The sequence below is a fragment of the Tamandua tetradactyla genome, chromosome 4 (genome assembly GCF_023851605.1).
Source record: "Tamandua tetradactyla isolate mTamTet1 chromosome 4, mTamTet1.pri, whole genome shotgun sequence".
NCBI classification, from domain to species: Eukaryota; Metazoa; Chordata; class Mammalia; order Pilosa; family Myrmecophagidae; genus Tamandua; species Tamandua tetradactyla.
The window spans coordinates 65,921,149-65,935,587 of record NC_135330.1 but is presented as its reverse complement, the minus strand read 5'-3'; the positions used below and the strand labels follow the sequence as shown (position 1 = coordinate 65,935,587).

At 48.5% G+C, this 14,439-nt stretch overlaps 1 protein-coding gene and 1 long non-coding RNA gene across 5 annotated transcripts in view; one reads left to right on the top strand and one right to left on the bottom strand.

Moving 5' to 3' along the window:
• Nucleotides 1-8,088, top strand: part of PLXNA2 (plexin A2) — a 216,131-nt gene extending 208,043 nt beyond the window's left edge. The window contains exons 30-32 of the mRNA XM_077157666.1: nucleotides 1,334-1,546; nucleotides 2,149-2,299; nucleotides 2,986-8,088. Of these exons, the coding sequence (XP_077013781.1) occupies nucleotides 1,334-1,546; nucleotides 2,149-2,299; nucleotides 2,986-3,081 (460 nt within the window). The 3' untranslated portion in view covers nucleotides 3,082-8,088. The remainder of the gene's footprint in view (nucleotides 1-1,333; nucleotides 1,547-2,148; nucleotides 2,300-2,985) is intronic.
• LOC143680995 (uncharacterized) overlaps nucleotides 3,391-14,439 on the bottom strand; it is a 146,892-nt gene continuing 135,843 nt past the window's right edge. For 3 of the 4 annotated variants that reach the window (XR_013174289.1, XR_013174288.1, XR_013174286.1), the window contains one exon: nucleotides 3,391-5,093. This is a non-coding gene — a long non-coding RNA (uncharacterized LOC143680995). The remainder of the gene's footprint in view (nucleotides 5,094-14,439) is intronic. The other variant, XR_013174287.1, reaches the window with a different exon arrangement.

Genomic DNA, 14,439 nt, shown 5'->3' with positions numbered 1-14,439 from the left:
GGGAAGGGGAGGGCAGAAGACATGAGCTGACGAGTTGGGTCAGCCGCTCAGCGGCACCGCACAGGAAGGTGATGACGTGGTGCCGCTGAGTGGCAGAGGGTAAGCACAAAGCACAGGGAAGGGTTGGGTGGGTGTTTCCCAACACCTGGGGCTGCTAGACATTTGGGGAGGTCTGGGATCCACAAGTGTCCAGAGCAGATGAAGAAGGGGAGGCAGAAGGCAGTCTGGGAAGCGGATCATCATCTGAGGTTGGACCTGAGGCTGTCTCTAAAAGAGAAGGATAAGCCGGCTGTCCTAAGTCAGAGCTTACTCCACAAAAGGAGCTAAAAGAGTGAAGACCATGAAGGCAGCTGGAAGAGAAGGCACAGCTAGAACAGGAATCAAAAACAGTAGCTGTTCTGGTTTTGCAGGAGAGTAAATGGGCTGATCCACCTTATGGCCCAAGGAGCAGAGAAAACTCACTCTGCTCTGGCTAGAAACTTCCAAGTTCCAGAAGAAAGTGTCCTAACTACCAGTCAGCTCCTCTCATGGTGGGAACACTCTGAGCTTCAGCGAGTCATTCCCAGGACGCCGACAATGGCCTCCTCTTCTCCCTCTGCCCCTGCCCTCCCCGCGCCTGCCTCTGCCCAGACACAAGAATGCCCTTGGGAGAGCCGTGAAAGACCTTCCCCCAGGGGAGCCCGTTCCTCAGCCAGCCAGGCCAGGCCAGCCCTGGGAAGCCGCATGGGCAGCCGGGCTGGGCGGGGAGCACAGGTGGTGCCCTTTGTGCCCACTCCCAGGCAGTGCCTGGGGCTGCCGGCTGCGGCTTCCGGACAATGTCCACGGGCACCGGGCAGAGGCCCTGGGAGCGCCTGGAGGCTTTGTTTGAAGCTCTGAGAAAATCATGCTGTCCCAAGGGCTTGGGCCTCCCTGGGGCACAGAGGCCTTTAGAACAGAATGCCAGGAGGGAACCAAATCCACCCGCCCTCCCCTCAGTCATTAGAGAACAGCCCAGCGCCCCACTGGGGTGCAATGGCTCCGCTCCATCCCTCCCAGGAATCAGTAGCAGCGTCCCCATCAGTAGCAGCTCAGGCTCAATTAGCAGCCCTTGCGGGGCCAGTATTCTGTGATTTCCATCCCTTGCCCTTCTGATAAGGAACTTTACATTTGGTGGGGGAGGGGAGGTGGACAACATATGAATGGATCACATCAGGGCACAACCCAGGGGTGCATCGTCAGCTCAGGGGTGCAGCCCAGCCCAGGGGTGCATCGTCAGCCCAGGGGTGCAGCCCAGCCCAGGGGTGCAGCCCAGCCCAGGGGTGCATCATCAGCATCTGCTCTGCCTCTCCCACAGCCTCCCTCTGCGGTTCTGGGTGAATGTGATCAAGAACCCCCAGTTTGTCTTTGACATCCACAAGGGCAGCATCACGGACGCTTGCCTCTCGGTGGTGGCCCAGACCTTCATGGACTCTTGCTCCACGTCAGAGCACCGGCTGGGCAAGGACTCCCCATCCAACAAGCTGCTCTATGCCAAGGACATCCCCAGCTATAAGAGCTGGGTGGAGAGGTCAGTAGCCCCCTAGGGACAAGCCAGTGCCCCATCTGCCTGCTCCATTCCCCACCCCGTTGGTCTGGCTGACTGAGCACTCTGACAGTGACTTTGTGCCCTTAGAAGGCAGGTAGTTATCATCATAATTACCATGTATTGACACATTCTAAGCACATGGCACTGTAAAGAGTCTCCTGTGTAGCCTCTCACTAAAATGTCCGACAGAGCTGTGAAGTAGGTCTCATTACTAAGGAGGAAACTGAGGCCAGAGAGGCTAAATCACTTGCCCAAGTTCACCCAGCTATCAGGTGGCCAAGCAGGGACTTGAATGCATGGATTCTGGCTGGAGTCGGGGCTTTCAACCACTCTGCTTGGCAGTGCAGCCAGGACCTCTCAGCTAGATGGGATGTCCTGAAGAAACTCTAGCCTCAGGGTACACCAATTTCCGGGCCTCAACCTCAGTTGAGGTAAGAAGCCAGAGGAAGCCACATCAGAAAGGAAAACAGGGAGGCAAGAGCAGCTGGGGACATCCCGTGTGCTCAGGGGGCCTGGGCCAGTGTAGCTGTAGGCAGACGTTTGCTGAGACCCCCCCATCCAGCAGCCTGTCCTGTCCACGGCAGATACTATGCAGACATCACCAAGCTGCCCGCTGTCAGTGACCAGGACATGAACGCCTACCTCGCCGAGCAGTCCCGCCTGCACGCCCTGGAGTTCAACATGCTGAGTGCCCTCAACGAGATCTACTCCTACGTCAGCAAATACAGCGAAGAGGTATGACAGGGCCCTGGAAGAACAGACACCAACCCGCAGAGAGCGGGGCGCGTAATCAGGGAGCCTGACTCGGTCCTGAAATAACAACGTGTGGTCATTTAGAAAGCACATTCATGGAGTCAGGAGCCGATGAGCTCCAACAGCACTGGCCTAACCTCTCCTGACTCACTGAACGCTTCCTTCTGTGTTATCATCGTCTTTCCCACGTGGCCTGCTAATGCAATAACTAGCACATTTAATCATCTAATTGTTTTTCAGTTCCTATTGTTGTACGATTAATATCGTTCTTTCTTAAACATGATGCAAACTCTTCTTTGCACTTGGGCAGGTCCTATCAGTTACATTTCAGAGGGACAGGTAGACCTTTCCATGAGTAGGGTTCAATAGGACAGAGAATTCATAAGCCAAGCAGCAACGCTGCACCTGACCATCACCGTCGTGGCAGTGTTAATAACGATAGCTAACACTGCAAAGTTCTTCCCATATGCCAGATATCATTTTAGATCCTTTATATGCATACACACACACCCCTACCTACCTACACATATACATATATTCAGTATGCTTAAAATTTCTAAGGTTAAGCTCATGAGAGCAGAATGGAAAGGTAGCTAGAAAGAGTCCAGAAACGGGTGGCTTTTATCCTGAGCCCCGAGGTCTTCCCTACCCTTGTTTCTGTTTTGCAGCTCATCGGGGCCCTGCAGCAGGATGAGCAGGCCCGGCGGCAGCGGCTGGCCTACAAGCTGGAGCAGCTCATCAGCGCCATGTCCACCGAGAGCTGAGAGGAGGGGCCGCGCGGTCCTGTGAAGGGGGACCCATCAGAGCTGTCACACCGGGAATCTCAGAAGGAAGGACAAGTGGTGGGGACTGGGCGCCAGAGCTTGCTGTCCCCTGAGACCCCAAACCGCGGGGAGAGGGGAGGGCCCATGCCAGCCGAGTTTCACCCCAGCCGGTTCCTGCTGTGCGCATCAGTGAGAGGAGAGAGCACACAGGCTGGAGAGAGGGAGGCGGTGCTTCAAGCTGAGAGGCGAACAGTTCTGCCTCTGTGACTGCTGCTTTGCATGAAAACTAATTTGATGTATATTGGGGAAATAATGAAAACTTTATTTAATTTTTTTTAAGAAAAAGGGAAAAAAAAAAACCAGAAATAAAACAAAACAAAAAGCCGCCCTATTCATCCCGTCCAACTTTTGTTTACTTCTGACTTCTGGTCCCTTTCTTGCTTTACCCCGTCTCTCCTTCCTGATGTGACTCCTGTTTCCAAATGCCAGAAAAAGCCTACAAAAAAGGATGCTAAGAGAAATTTGAGGGAGATCGACTGTTTCCTTTCCCTTGAAATTTAAAAAAAGGAAAAAAAATGAGAAGAAGAATGAGCACAAGTTCACACCAAACACTTGGTAAAAATACAGACCAGTAAAACCTGGAATTCTCCCAGCAGCCAACAAACCTGGGATCTACAAAATTTTGCACAAATTGCAAAGTTGCTGAGCGGCTGGCCCTGGCTGACTGGAAACTGAGCTTTACGTACCACACTCGTTTATATTTTTATCTCCTGAAAGGAGATAAGTATCTGAGAAATACCAATGCTTTTTGCTACACCGCTTTTGTTTTGTTTTGTGTTATTCAATCTCAAACCTCAACTGCCCAGGAACTGATCTTTGGTACTTTCCTTTTGGTTTCCTGAAAAGTGCGGTCAGAAGTGGAGGAGAGGTGGACCTCTCCTGCGCTGGCCACCAGGCCTCCCTGAGGACATGGAGTGGCTCTGCCTCACATCAGTCCCTGCCATAGCCGGGCACCGTGAGGAAGGGGCTTGGAGGCGAGGAGGCTGGCTTCCGTGAGGCTCCATTTGCCAGCTTTTCTTTTGCATTTGAGAGACATGGGTGTTGGGCGTTGGCTTCCTCTCCAATCATCCAGTGGTTTCTTGCAGCTAAAGAGAAAACAAAAGTCAAACACTGTTTACAGCAAGCAATACTTGAAGAGAATGGGTTAAAGAAGCTGCAGTATTTATTACACTTTCTTTTCTTCATTCTCTCGTGCCTGGAGAGGGGAGACAATCCTTGGCTCACACATGGAAGCTCCTGACCACCTGGGCAGACGGCACTTGCCTCAAGAGCGACCAGTAAAAATGACTGAAGCATCTTCGCATTACTGTTTTCTTCTGTCTCTCGTGGACTTGTTGGCAAGTCCTTCATGGATTTGAAGGATAAATGGGTGGCTTCTCCCTGGGCTCCTTTTCTTGTTTCACTCTTCTACTAACACCTAAAACCATGGATGACCACCTCTCCTGAGTGTAGTTTCCAAACAGACCAAAGCTCCATGTCCCTGTCCAGAGTCTTCCCAGTAGTCAGTGGGAGTCATCAGAGGAATCACGGCTCTCTTGGTGGCAGGACCTCGGAGTGAAGGGGACGCAGGATGAGAAAGCCATGGTCAAGGAGGCAAGGAGGAACAACCACCCCCCGCCCCCCTTCCGCCTTCTGCTTTTCAAGGGGCTGGAAATCCCAGGCTGCCATGCTGGGAAACCAGACTGCCACCCCAAGAGAGACTGGACCGGGGTGCATTTCCTCTGTAATTAACTCTAGGCTCCAGCTTCTCTGTGTCCTGCTTTACCTCCAGGAAATTCCAGTTTCCACAGTCTCTGCTGGCCACAGTTTGGTCCCTAGGAAAGAGCTGGGGGCGGGGGGCAGGCGCACTGAGGGTTGGCTCCTGGCCCTGACGTGTGGCTTTGGATCTCTATGCTGACCACACAGCGGACGTCGCCTGGTCTCCTCAGCTCCAGCTTCTTGCCTGAATGCAGCTGACAAATGGGAAGAAAAAAATCATTCAGCAAAATACTCAGGAAACTTGTTGTTTTCATTATAATTCACAGCCAGCCATGCCAAGGCCACTTTCTCCTGATAATCCACTTCTCTTAAAGTTTCTCTGGGCCCTATTAATAGCCTGAAAGAAATACTAATGACTTGGCCTTCTATACTAAGCCAAAGTGTTTGCTCCTCACAGCACCCGAAGCTTCTCAACTCCGAGCCCGTGATTTATGGAGACGAAAGAAGAGGAGATATGGGCAAGAGGTGTTTAAGCAAGAGACTTTGTGCTATCCACAGAAAAATTCCAGCCCACCCTTATTTTACTATTGAGTTCTGTTTGAAGGTTTTCTAATCATATCCCTGCTCAGACTGGCATCAAGATTTTTCTTCACCAAGAAGTGAAAGAAAGGTAGATATGTCAATGACATCTTAACCAACCCTTCCCTTTATGCATCTATCCCAGGTTTCTCCCAGGAGCTTCTTTTAATGACCATTCACTCACTACCACTGGAAATGCTTCCTGGAAGGTCATTATAGAGTGTGGAGAATGACAGAGGGACGGACAGTTGGAGAGTGGGAAGTTGTGGGGGAGGAGCCAGAGCTGGTCCTGAGTGCCTTGGCCACATTACTCAAGGTTCCATGAGAAGACTGGGGCAATTGGGCTGGCAAAGGATGTGACACAGGGGCATTGAAGGGAATTGAGAAAGAGTAAACTTGGTTTGGATTCAAGCCGGGCCATGATGGTGAAAGTTTGTGGGCCTTGTACCCTACTAGCTTCCCACGCATCCTTTCTCCACCAACTCTTGGCTTTGAGCCACCAAGAACAATGAATTCCACATCCTATGGAATAGGGAAGAGAGGGAGTTGGTTGACCTGTCTCCTCACTATTATCCACTTTGAGGATACGTTGACTTTGCAAAGAATATTAATCACAGTTCCTGCCACATGAAGCCATCCACCTCTATCTGTCTGGATAGCTCTCTCCAAAGTTTATCCAGCTTTGCTTTGTTTCGTTGATCTGCATAAGAGACAATTCACTGGAAAAGGAAAAGGATCCCAGAAGGGCCCTTGGCAAGACAGAGAACACTATGCTAAGACGACTAATTTGGCCCACAAACAAGAAGGTGAACAAATCCCTCCAGCCAGACCCTATTGCTGCCTCCTGCCCTCTGCCTGGGGTTAGGTGCTTCGGTGTTTGCCTCCTACCTCTCCCCATCCTGTGCATACCTTCAGCACCACTTCTGAGCCACCACTGGCAGAGAGCAGCCCCCCTTAACAGAATTCAATCATTAAAAGCATGAATCAGCTGGCAGACCCATTCAAGAAAAGGAGCTGTTATTTGCTTTCATTCATTCAGGAAACCTTGAGCAGCAACTATTTGCAAGACACTGTTGTAGGTGCAAACAGTGAGGAACAAGACAGACAGGGTCCTACCCCTAGAAAATACACGTTCTTCGGGCTGCTGGTTCTTACCACTGACTTAGCAGGCACAGTCCTCCTCCCCTACATGTAGAGAGCCTGAGTTTTGTAGAAAAGAGGGTCGGGAGGACGAGGAAGGCTGAACAGCCCAGCTGCCTTGCCTTATTCTCGGGAGGCTGCCCCAGCCCTGAGATCCGCTCCCGTTTCCATCACCGCAGTCTTTTCTGGCAGCATTTCCCCTGTTGCTTGAGCTCCTGACCTTCCTTCAATTCTACCAAATGAGGACAAAGAAATAGCAGTCAAGGCCCCTGGCCCTGCTGAGCAGGAAGCGGAAGCAATGCGTGGGCGTGCTCGGCTAAAAATGGTCTGGGCATATACAAATAGAGAAGGTTAGAAACCCCCTGGCTGATCAATATGCAAGTGCATTCCAACAACGCATTTACCCCGTTTACCTCAGTAAACACTGAGCTGGCAGCTGCTCTGGGGGAGACTGGTTTTCTCCAGCCACAATGGGTCATGCTTGAGACTCTTGGGGCCTGGGCCAGAGAAAGAGAAGAGAACCAAGACCCAGAGATCTCTGTGGGTGATAAAATACAGTGTGGCCTAGTAGGTGCAGAGCTGTGAGGGAGTGTTCCATCTCTGGGACTGGGGAGATGAGATCCAGGGCTTCCGGATGCCATGTCTCCGGAACATGCTTTGAGAAGATAGTGGTTTCTGTTTCTGCTTCATAACTCCAAAGCCTCTCTTCCCTGCCTCCTTTCTTTCTCCTAGTTTCCCCCAAAGAGTGAATTTGCAGCATCTGGGGCTCAGTGATGCCCATGAATGAAGGTTAAAGTTTCACTCTTGCTTATTTTCAAACTAGTACTAGAGATGGTCAAAATGACTGACTGCTTGTCAGACAGAGCCTCAATCAAACTGGAGATTCCTGGGCCTTCTGTGGTCATCTGCCCCATCTCATTCTCCTCGCAGTAAAGAAGCTTCTACCTTCAGGCTAAGCTGTATTCCTTCAGCTGCAGCATAATCTGTTTCCTTCTGTTCTATCCTCAAAGAATACCTTTGGGAAGCCTCTTCTCTGATTTCAATTTAGGTCTTGACTTTTGCTTTGTTTGCCCTTTATATTGGCATTAAAAGTAGAGAGCATAGTAGAATATAGTTCCTACCAAAAAAGAACAGATATGCTTGAGTACATAGGAGCAGAAGGGACACGCTTTTTACAGGAGGGAAACTGGGACCTGAGCCCACCTGCCTCTCCCCCAACTTCTCCCACCCAGACCCACTCTTCCTGACACACTGGAATCTGTATTATATATATTTTTAAGAAAATATGAAGATGGTTGTCTGGTTTTGTTGTTTTTACAGGTGTTGTGGAATAAAAACTGTAAGAAAATTAAGTATTTAAAATGTTCCAATAAAACGGGGGTTTTGTTATTCTAATATATTATTGTGTACCTATTGTAAATATGAAACACTCCTATTTTGCAAGCCAAGGACGCCATTTGTACTGTTGTTATATATAAATAAAGTTTACTGGATAAAAAAAACCAAAAATCTTCAAATAAACTTGGTTGTCTCAGCAGCATGTGTGCATAATAACATTTCACAGGCATATTTAAAAAGCAGGGGACTCAGGGAAAGAGAAGTCTGATTTTGAAAGACTTCTAGAATTCTCTCTGCAGCCAGAGTTTATTAATGTTCGATCATCATCAAACACACACATACAGAGACACTGCCCTGGCTTGTATGAACAGGTCAACACTGCCCCCTGGCCACAAGACCCCAGAGCACCGCTTTCCTCCAGGCGGGGGCTGACAGTGCAGAGTCTGGGGTTGAGGCCCTATCCCACGGGGGGTGAAACGAGGCCTCAGAAGAATGATGAGCCCCTTAGGCACAGCACTTCCTGAAAAGTACATTCATTCATTCAAGCATCTACTGTGGGTTGGCATTGTGGCAAACCCTAGGGGATAAACTAATAAATGAAACAAACACTATCCTCGCCCCACTTTGCCTTTTAGAGTAGTGACACTCATAAAATTTCTGAAAAAAAAGATCTCAGTCCAGTTTTAGGAGGGGATGTTGTTTTGCTTTCAGTTGAGGGATTAGGGTTAAGTCAAAGGAAAGATGCTAGGCAGTGTGTGCTTTTAAATCTGACACGGAGGAGAGAGAGAAGAGTGGACTCTGGTCTGGGGGATAAGTTGGGCTTCGTGGGGATCTAGAGGCGGGAGAAATGTAACAAGTCAGCAATGAGGCTGAGAGGTGAGGAACTGGGTTTCCCGTAATCTGAGGACACCCATCCCCCCCATTCCATCTTCTGTGCTTCCATTTATTTATAGGTGTTCCAAACTGTTTGGGTGACATTTACACTCTCTAAGACAAATAAATGAGAATAACTCAAAAAGCTGTTCATTTGACATCTCAACCGAGTGTGCAAGGAAAATCCTCTTCATGATAGCAGGGTCAGAAGAATGTTTTGGGTCCATAGCTCTGTGTCCAGCACCAAGAGGAGAGCCTCCTGCAGGATGTGAGGTGCAGACCCTGCCCTCAGGGGGCTTCTCATCTGCTAGGGCAGGTAGCCCCTGCCCTCGGGATGCCTCCAGTCTGATAGGGGAGACAAAGACCCTGCCAGTGGGGCGGGCCGCGGTGGCTCAGCGGGCAAAGTGCTTGCCTGCCATGCCGGAGGACCTCGGTTCGATTCCCGGCCCCAGCCCATGTAACAGAAACGGAGAAACAGAATACAATAAAACAAGAAAATGTTTAAAAATGTTTCCCTTTCTTCCTTCCTTCCTTCCTTCTCTCTGTCTTTCCTTTAAAAAAAAAAAAAAAAAAAAAAAAAAGACCCTGCCAGTAAGGGGACTCACACAGGAGAATCCGGACTAGGATTCATAATATAAGGGTCTGTAAACAAGTGCCTGTCAATAAGTATAGTGTATGCAGGAGCTGTAGAATGACCAGAGATCCAGAGAGAGAGCTCCTGTGAAGAGTCTTAGCAGCCTCTGAGTTTATGGTGTTCCTGTGCCCCCCTGCCTGCCCTCTCCCGGAGCCCTGTCCCCTTACCCATTGCCAGGAAGAGTGGAGAGATGAAAAGGCTAGTCCTGTGGGTAAGAAAAATGCAGACTCAACACTGTGAGGAGCCAAGAGAAGAGCTGGTGCCAAAGCCTGCATGTAATTAGTGCATTGTTTGCAGTAAGGCAGAGCTGTCTGTGAGCGCATGGCCTGTTTTAATAACATTAAGCCATCCTCCATTTTGCTTTTAAAAGCAAACCTGTTCGATCCCCGGTGCCTGCCCATGCAAAAAGGCACTGGAGGCTCTCTGTTCCACTACACTGGAGAAAGGTCTAATCACTTCTCAGCAAAAGCAATAACGCGGCCCTGGGAGCTCCTGCGTGTCCACACAGCATCAGCTGGGGCAGTTGGACGGGCTCAGCCTCTGCCTCCGCCTGACGGGGCCGTGGCTTGGGAAGCAGAATCGAGTGGGACAAGGAAGCACTAACCTGGAGGCTGTTTCTCTGCGTGACATCCTCACGCCCCTGAGGTTCCCTCATCTTCTTCGTTCTCTCTCCCTCAGTACCTGGGACTCGGAGCAGCCTTATGAGTAAATATCTGCAAGAACTACCAACCTCCAGGGAGGAGGTGAAGGGGGAGGAGGGGATCTACCCGACGCCTCTCTGCGTGGTACACTGTTGTTTCCCAGGACAGAGGACAGTGCCTGTCCAAAAAGTTATGTTCTCAGTGAATGAAAGGATTGAATGAATGAAGGGATGAATGGAATTTGTGCCCCATCTTCCATATTCCAGGCCCTGGACCATTCTCTTGTTGGCCTCTCAATCTGGATGATAGGAGTAGTCTATTTTCATAGTCAGAGGCTCAGAGAGGTTAAGGGATTTGCTGGAGGTCACACAGCTACTAAGTCTGCTGAACTCCAGGACACGCTATCCCCTGCGCTGCATCGCCGCAGCTCTAGGGCCATTTAACACTCAGAAGTTCTCTGCAATGGATCCTTCCGCTTGTAACCGCACTGGTATGAGAGCACCCTTCAGCATTCATTACTATTCATCTTCGTTCCATGGAATCGGTATCTATTTGTCAACTGCTGTGAGCTTTACACTATTCTAGGCACTGTAAGCCATATAAAAGGGGGGAAAAAAAACATTAAGTTTCAACTTTCCCAGAGTTTACAGTCTAATTCTAATACCCAGTCATTATTGGAAGAAAGAAAGACTCATCCCTTTTCTTAGTGGGAATTATATATCATTTTTTACGACAAGCGAAGTAATTTTGCCCTACTGCAATGTCAGGGTTCTCAGAAAGCTGCGCTCCTGAATTTGGGGGTGGGAGGATATCTGCATGACGAAGAAGTTGGGAGAATTTAGGGAGATGAGTGCACCTGCTTATCTGTGATGGATCACACGGACGGACGCTGTGAGCTTCCAAACACCTCTGCTCAGCAAGTGAGCTGAAGCCAGAGGAGGTTCCCACCTGTTTTGTGTTGGCTGCCAGAAGCTTGAAGCCAAATTTGTGATCCGCCAATAGCACATGTACAGGGCTTTCTGCTGTGTTTTATTATATTAGGCTCATTCCTGGCTTCACTTTATGTCCTTGCCCTCATTTTTCTTTATTCCTCTACCACCCACTTCTTTCTCATTGCTATGTTTCATGTATCCTGCTAAGAGCACAGGCCTGGAGTCAAATTGCCTGGCATTGAATTTCATTTTCAGGCTGTGTGTCTGGGGCAAGTTACATAACCTCTCTGTGCAGCAATTTTCAAATCTATAAAATGGAGAGAACTATATGTATCAAATAGGGTTAGATAAGATAATGTGCATAATGGACTTAACTGTTTCAATAGGTAGAAGAGAGAGAGAGAGAATTAGCGATAATATCCTCATCTAATAGGCAGTCCAGCAGGAGCTATAGACAAATAGAGGCGAGGGCCTCCCATCTGGCTGTGGGAAGCAGCTGAATTAATTCACATAAGTTTCAGAGATGAAAATCTGTGTCTGAGAGGTAAGCCCTTAGGAAATTGGGTCTGAATGCTGACTTAGGATAAAGGAGGGCGACTCCGGGTCAAATCTGGAATCCAAGTTCAAAGCGCAGCCTTAGATCCAAGGGACTGTGGGAGGGCGAGAGCAAAAGCTGACACCAAAAAAGGTAGAAGCTGGAGTAGCACAGTGGCACCATCTAAATGGGCTGGAGCAATTTCAGAGCTGAGTGAAATATGCAGCAGCTTTTTATAGAGTTTCAGCCTGGAAGGAGAGGGAATTCTGGGTTTCTTTAAGGAGCCACAGTGAGTGACCCTCCTAAGGCCTCCAGCCTTAACTCTTTCCTCTCTGTGCTCTGTTAGGTCCTAAGAACCGGAAATGATCCTCAGAGCATGAAGGACAGAGTTTCTTAAGCATTCCTGAAGAATGTAAAAAAGTCATGCCTGAGACTTGAGTACTTGTTTTTCCACCTCCAGAAGATCAACAAGAGTTCTGGGAATTAGGTGACTAAGACTAAGGCAGCGAAGTAGAGGTGGTCCTGGGGGAGGGGGGGGTGAGGGGGCGGAGTCTGGGGGCCCCACCCCCAGGATAAAAGAGCCAGAGAATGAAGGGATGGGAGAGACTCCCAGGCACCACCGGAGCGGGAAGGAGAGAAGTGGAATATGAGATTGGCAGACCCGATCCATTTATATTTGAGGGAAGAATAGGCTTAGCCCCTACGCATGGTTTTGAGATTTATTTAGCCTTTACCTGCCCCCAGGATTTGTTATGCTGTAAACCCTATTTCCTTTTGGTAAATAGTTGAAGGGATCTTAAAAATGAAAAGGGCTTGTGCTGGCTCAGGAACCAGGCTACTATTTCAGAGCTGACCTGGAGATAGGACAGCTGGTAAGAAGGAAAGAAGGTAAATGAGTAAACCAACTCTCTATCCTAAAACAAAGAGAGAAAGGAAAAAGAAAAAGGGCACACAGAGCCAAGCTGGAATGGCAAGTAGAACTGAGGGACCTAACATGGCACCTCTCCTATTCTTTTTACTGCCTTCCATCTCTGTCCACCCAGGCCATGGAAAAACTCCCAGGAGAAGGGCCCCACTTTAGTGTCTCAAAGAGCCGTTTTGCAAGAGAGACTCAGAACATGGCCCTAGACTCTGGATGTCAGAGCGGCTCACCACCAGTGCCTCCCCATCCCACCCCAGCCTGCCCTCCTGCCTTTGCTCCCTCCTTATTCCCAGGGACGAATAAGTCCCCCTAAAAAGATATGTTCATGTCTTAACCCCCAAAATCTTGGAATGTGACATTTTTTTTGGAAATAGTGTCATTGCAGATGGAATCAGTTAAGTTACAATGAGGTTATATCAGATGCTTCTTACAAAGGCATTATGCCAAAACCAAATGCCAGCAGGCAAGGCGGCATGGAGGAGGGGTATGGATTCTCTGTGGAAGAAAAGGAAATGTCTTCATATAGATTATGGTGGTGAAGGTATGTCTATAAACTTAAGTTGCATTGTATGAGGTGTGAATAAAACTGTTTAAAAATGAACAGAGAGCAACAAGGACTAGAGAAAATGCAGAGAAAGAGATGCACCTATTCTCTGTGGGTGGGGAAACTGAGAGGTGCAGCCCCTTGGAGGGCAGTGTGGTGGTTCCACAGGAGGCTAGGGGTGGGGTTGCCATATGATCCTGAGACCCCGTTGTTCATTATATGGAGGAACTGAGTGTGGGGACATGAGTAGACATTTGCACACTGGTGATTTTGGCGGCAGTGCTCCCAATCCACAATGGATAGAGGTGCCTAAGGGTACAATGACTGAGGAACGGAAGGGGGAATCGGGGTGTATATTACAATGGACTGCTGAGCCACCTGAGAAGGAATGAAGTTGTGAGGCAGGCAACTAGGTGAATGAACCTTAAGAATTGTATGCTGAAGGAAATATCAGGAACAAAAAGACAAATATTATCGTGCCTCTATCATACCGACCAACTATAATTTAAAAGCTCGGTGAACTGAAGTTGAGGGCATGGATTATCAGGTTAGGGCTTATTGTAAAGGGTCCTAGATTGTAAGCTCTTCCAGCAGTCACATGTATTCGGAGATGTAACTGTTAATTCTAAATTCTGGGACACTGAACTGTTTGTGTACAACATGGTCACTCCCAGAGTTAGAGCTCTGAAGCTGTGAAAGTCAGCCATACCTCATACAGGAACTGTTAAAAAGTTGAAAAAGTGATCAGACATTGAGTAGAGATATGAATGAAGCTGGTCTGGATAGGACTAAGGCACATCAGAATACAGGATAAAGGATGATATCGTCCATATTTTAAAACTTCAATTTCTGTGTGAGACTAAAGGAAGACATGTTTATTGGGTGCAAAATTTATATTTGTGGTGAGGCGTTTCCTAATTTAACTTGCATGGTCAGTTTACTTGAACACAATAAATACATGGAATCTTGAATAGGGTGAGAGATTTTGTTGGTTTGTCCAGGTTAGTGTGATGCTCTGATAAATCCCAGTAATTTGCGCAGCGGAAAAAGAAATATTTGCAAAATCCCCTTGGAAGAACGGAGAAAGGAGGAAATAGTCAACTTCTCCATCTGGAGAATTTCTAATATTCTCACAAGCAGTGGCGACAACCAGTTCAATAGACTGAGCCCTCTATCTTGGGGTTCACCCCTATGAAACTTATTCCTGCAAAGGATAGGCTAAGCCTACTTAAAATTAGGCCTAAGAGTCACCCCCAGAGAACCTCTTTTGTTGCTTAGATGTGGCCTCTGTCTCTAAGCCAACTTGGCAGGTGAACTCATTGCCCTCCCTCCTACTTGGAACATGACTCCCAGGGGTGTAAATCTCCCTGGCAACAAGGGACAGAAGTCCCAGGATAAGTTTGAGAAAGCCTTCCTGACCAAAAGGGGGAAGAGAGAAATGAGACAAAATAAAGTTTCAGTG